At 33.4% G+C, this 6,000-nt stretch overlaps 1 protein-coding gene across 1 annotated transcript in view; it reads left to right on the plus strand.

The window, feature by feature from the left end:
- Positions 1-5,395, plus strand: part of LOC150093658 (guanine nucleotide-binding protein G(q) subunit alpha) — a 176,939-nt gene extending 171,544 nt beyond the window's left edge. Inside the window, exon 8 of the mRNA XM_090413138.1 lies at positions 2,658-5,395. Coding sequence (XP_090269264.1) covers positions 2,658-2,740 — 83 coding nt within the window. The 3' untranslated portion in view covers positions 2,741-5,395. The remainder of the gene's footprint in view (positions 1-2,657) is intronic.
- The last annotated feature ends 605 nt before the right edge of the window (positions 5,396-6,000 follow it).

Raw genomic sequence — 6,000 nt, forward strand, 5'->3', positions numbered from 1 at the left:
GCCAGGGCAGTTCCAGTTAAGACAGTTTGCATGCTGAACTACAGATACTGCAGAGCTGGAAATTATGATAAACTCAGAACACTTATGTTTAGTCCTATTTTATCATTTACTGAATGGGAAGGATATCAGAGTGCATGGGAAGCTTTGAAGAGATGCTTAAATAATGCAGTATCTAAATGCATCCATAGAGTTTAAAGAATAAATATGATGAGAATGAAATGGACGTGCAACCTTATTTAGCAAGAGATCCATAAAAAAAGAGATAATGCAGAAGAAATGTAAAGTTGAGAAGCGTTTTGCTGTAAAGCTTGGACTTGAAAAGTTAATTGTTATATGGAAAACTAAGTTGGAATATGGGGAAAAAAAAAAAAAGAAAAGATTGGCTGTGCAGCCTTAAAGACAACCAAAAAAGAACTTCATCATTATGCCATGTCAGAACTGTTAGTACCCTTGTGTCAGAAGCAGATGAGATTGTCCAAATAATGAGTACACTTTGCTAAGATCTATCAATATGGTGTATGTGACAAAATGTCACATACACCATATTGATAGATCTAAATTAGATTTCATCTAATTTAGATGTTTTCATCTAAATTAGATGAAAGAGAAGTGTGTGTGAGGAGGTTCTAGAGCTGTTGTATATCCTGGATAAGAATTGGGCAATGGGGAAAGATGGCATATCAGCACGTCTGCTAAAAGAATGTTCTACCATATGGCTAGGCCCTTGACTTGTTTGTATAAACTGGGTCTCACCCCCACCTCCACACACACACATGCACGTTTTTTAATATTTCCCAGTAAAGCAATGGGATTCCATAAAGTGATTGGCACTGTGTCATTGTTTGAGGAACATTTAGTTTGTGTGGGAACCATTCCAAGGAGAAGTCGATAAGAATAGGAAGAAAAAAAATTGATTTTTTTTTTTTTAATATGATTTTATTATTATCATCAGATCTCCATGGAGTCAAGTGACTTATCATGGGAGGTCCCATTATTACACACAGAGTTTATAATACCATGCCTTAAATATATTTGCTGTCTCTGCATTCACAGCATTCTTAGGTAATGCATTCCAATCACCCACCACTCTCCATTCAAAAAATCTGCTCCTCATCCCCCCCCCCTTGCCTATGTCTTCCTTATACATCTTCCATGAATGACATCTTGTTTTTCTTTTGTTCTTCCCCATTCTATGTGAAACATCAGCTGCATTAATCTAGTAACAAGCCATTAAAAACTTATGTCTCAATCATATCCTCCTCCTCCTATCCCTATTTTCTGCAATTTACATTTCCTCAATCTGCCTTCATACTCAACATTCCAGAAACCACCTTAGTCAATCATCTCTGAACCTTTTCCAATATCTCTTCATCCTTTTGAAAACCAAGTGACCAAATCTGTATACAATAGTCCATATTTAGCCTAATCAAAACTTTATATATAGTGGAACCATAATATATATGTATAAATATATAGTGGAACCATAACATCCTGACTTCTACATGTTAATGTCTGCATCATTGCCATAATCCATTGTCCTGTTTCACGATTCTAGCAATGTGTCCTCAAAAGTTTAGGCCCTTTATCCACAATTACTCCCAGGCAATGCATTTTACCCACAGTCACTCCCAATTATACACTCTGTATCACATCTTTGCTTCCCAAATTTTAAAACTTTACACTTTACAACATTGAACTGGTAACCTCAATAAACTTGCACCAATAAATCAGAAGTCAATAAATTATTTTAGCTCCCAGGAAGATCAATGCAGTGAGTCCATTGTCAAGTGGAAATTTAATTATTGAATCACTGCCATATGACATCTTTTTTTCTCATATTTTTATTGACTTATCTTTTTATTATTATTCTCTGATAACTTATGAATTTCTGCACTTTCGTCTTTATTATTCGACTTAATTTTCTTTTCTTGTCTTAGTTCTTGTAAATGTTTCTGCTTTCTCCAACTGCTTTGGTTAATTTTTGAATAATTTTTTAATCTTGTAATTTTATATGTTAATTTTCTTCATTTATGTCATCATCAATATAAAGTTTCTCATTTCTGTGTTCCATGCTATCATTATCCTTAAAGTTTTATCGACATTCATCTTGTATTTTGCTTTTTTTGAGATATATAACTTAGTATAGCCAAGATATTTTGGAAAATTGTGGCATTTTACACTATAGTGGGAATTCTTGATAATTCAGCTTGTTTGTTTTACCTTAATTATTCCAAAGTAGCATGAAGCTACTATCATTCCAGTCCATTTTGTGACCCTCATATAATCAATACCATGAGGCTCGCTCTGCTTGTGTGTTGGTATTTGTCACTTGGAGGCTACTCTTCTAAATCAAGCAATATACCAATGTCAAGCACCCACAAAATTTTTTTATGTGATTCCTACTCATGAAATACCATCGTGAAACTTCTAAAACATTTGCATTTTAGAGTGAAAAACTGTTTTCGTAAAATAGTCTCTCACTCCCAAAATGGAATTTTATCAACAACAATTTTGTTGTTGATAATTTCAAGATATGCTGTTTTGTAATATTCTTATAATCTTTCCGTTTTGCTTTAAAGAATTCTGCATTCTTTTGTAGTAAAATATTGTGAAAACTTGCATATTTCATGTTATTGAAATTTTTATTTTTTTTCTAGACACAGAAAACATCAGATTTGTTTTTGCAGCAGTAAAAGATACCATCTTGCAACTGAACCTTAAAGAGTACAACCTTGTCTAGAGAAGCTAATATTTTGCAAGCCTCAAAGACCTGTCTTTACTGCTGCCATCTTGTGTATATGGTATTACCATGACAAGTACGAACGTGGGAGGACAGTGTTGTTGCTGAGAGTGGATGGATATGTGCAAAGCCTTCTATTCCACAGGGACTAAAGACTGTGCCAAGTGGTGCACTAATCCTGTGTATAGTCCTGCATACACTGATCACCCTCTGCCACATGATCTTCAGCCTTTGTAGAAGTTAAGAACAATGATCCTGTTTGGCAAGATTTTTTTATGAATTACGTGCGAGATTTCATGTAATTGCCTACCCATATTGTAATGTGCATATAAACATGATTGTCTTTATCCATATTGAGGTAAAATTATTATTTTGATTGGAAATTAATATGGTTATGAGTGTGCCAAATTCATTTTGGTGAAAGTCCTAAAAATTTGAAATTTATATATATATATATATATATATATATATATATATATATATATATATGTGTGTGTGTGTGTGTGTGCGTGCACGTGTGTGTGTGGATATATCCACACACAGACACACATAAATGAATATATATATATATATATCTATATATATATATATATATGTGCTCTGTGTATGCTTAAATAATTTATACTCATTGCCAAAGAAGTGGCATTGTTTTTATCGGGGTTGGATAGTCAGCAAGAGGGAACAGGAGACATGTGAGACAAATCCGCCCATTCTTGGAATGTGTAGTGGTTTACCTGGTGCTGAAAGTAATTGTGCATTTCTTAAACCTTCTCAGACCAAGAGAAGTATCCCAGATAACTCATGCTTGGGGTGGTTTTGTCAGGCGTATGTTAAAAACAGAGCAAGACCTGCCCAAACTCCTTACCTAGTCACTGTAAATACAATAACTTTAGACTTTAGAAAGGTTTGCACATAATGTGCTGTAGAAAGTGGCACTTTTCTTATTTCTTAGTAACAATTGCGAAAAGTAGTACCTAAAATATTTTTGGCATGTTTCATTTAAAGATACAACTATAAGGTACATTACATTATGACTTAATCCTCTCGTGTGTATGTTGCCTCTCTCTCACACACACGCACACACTTTTGTATTTGTCCATTCTCAACCGGACATATCTTAATTCTGAAATAGAATTTTTAAAATTTAATGAATGAGAAGTTTGTGTTACTGTGCATGTGCATATAAGCATATAGGTATATATATGTACATAAACCTTGTAGATATATATACTTATATACATGCACAAGCCTTGTAAACAGTTCACCTGTCTGATAAATTGCTGTTCTGTACTCCTAAATTCGTTGTGTTTGTAAACTAATTTTGATATCATAAAAACTGTTGGCACTCCTCTTTCACTCTTTTCAAGCAGGTATGGATGGCAACTATAAGGAAATCTGGGGAAAAAAAATAAAAGCAAGAAATGTACTTAAATTACATGTCCCAGTAAGAAAACATTAGGTGCTTGCTGTTTCTCAGGGTATTCCCAACAGGTGATGAGAAAGTGCTGTATCATGATTTAATTACTTGACCTAGTTAATGTTCATCCACTAAACTTGTAAAATGTTATATAATGCCTCTTGGTTTATCAAATATCTTGCACAACATAATTTCAGCTTTTCTAAGAAATGATACATTAGTTTTGGTGTTCACTACATTGTACCCAATATGTATATTTGAGTATGATTAATTGTATGATCTAAAGAGAAGTAATTGAGCAGCTTTGCGTCTGTATTTTGTCTCAAGTGTATCATGTTTGTGTTTGTGTGCTGTCCTCAGGTTCACGTGATTGGAAGAGCAGCACTTCTGAACTTTTGGCTGTGAAGGAAAGACTTGTTTAGCCAAGCAGAAGTTTTGTGAGGTGTTCTGGAACTTGTTATATTGAAAAACCAAAGACTTAAGAGTTTATTTCAGTTGGTATTGTGTGCTTCTCTACTGGTGAGCCTCAAGGTGCTAAGCACCACCTACCAACAGACTACAGCAGAACACATCACATCAAGTGTAATTTTCTGCAAGGACAATGAACTTTCCTGTATGCGACCAGTGATCCTGTATTATGACAGAAATCATCAAATCCCGTTTTTGGGGAATATTATTAATTATGAGAAGAGTTTAATTTATGAATGATTTACTTTGTTGCACAATTTTGCAACAGACTCTGAAACATCATTTTCTTGCTATTTACTAGCCATCAGGTTTTTGATGGCATGCTAAACACACCATGCTTCAACTGTATGGATTGTGAATTTCTGCTTAGTCAGAGCAACAGTGTTAAGTTTCATTTTCACTGTAAAACAGTGCTAAATAGTAACCCTGTAACTGTACTGCTAGTGTCTGGGCAACTGTTAATTTGGTTATTGTAATGCTTTTTTTTGTTGTTTTTGTTTTTAAGAAGAACCATGTAATATATATGCAATTCTTAAGCATCCATTCTCTAATCTTGATCTGTCTATACAAAAGAAACTGAAGGCAAAACTTTTGTCTTCACATTGGGACACACAGTCTCAACCAGTATTGTGACATTTTTCCCCCCCTCATTCCACTGAACTGGATTTCATTGTTTTTCAACGAACTGTGTTTTATAATAATGAATATGCCATACGTTTTAGCTTGGATAATTCAACTTAAAAGCTACAATAAAATTATTAATAAAATAAGTGCTGTACTGTCATTATCATTAAAAACAACCTGTGTGTGTGTAAGAATTTTATTGTTTGTTGCAAAACTTAATTTTTTCTTTTAAGCTTCTAATTCCATCAGTTTTATAATTTTGTTTTCTTTGTCTAAAATATCTCATTAATCCATTTTAGTAAGTTAAAAACTTCTGGATGGAGAATATTTAAGGAGTCATTTATAGCAGGTCGATTGTTATTAAAGATTTTGATGTTGCATAAAATTAACAGAAATGATCATAGACAGCATGATTGTCTTTTTTTTTCGTAACATTCTTATATAATGACTTTATTATTATAACTTAACCTTGAGCATTTTGTGTACCTCACATGTAATTTTGTCTACTTAGGTATTCTAATTGAAATGACAAATTTTAATAGAGATCCTAAATACTAGATGTTAAACTCCATTAACACACAGTGGAATTCCTATCAGTTTGCCAAAAAAAAAGTTCAACTATAGTGAGAGGAATATTTCATCAAGCCTGTAACTTAAGGCTAATTGTTGGTATCCTGCAATGTGTGCATGTGACTAAAATGTGTTGCATTATCAGGCTCTTGTAACATTTTATACGTAATAATAGTTTTAC

This window comes from Typopeltis vanoorti, chromosome 23, assembly GCF_054136105.1.
Source record: "Typopeltis vanoorti isolate ZY-2024b chromosome 23, IOZ_Tvanoo_1.0, whole genome shotgun sequence".
NCBI lineage: Eukaryota > Metazoa > Arthropoda > Arachnida > Uropygi > Thelyphonidae > Typopeltis > Typopeltis vanoorti.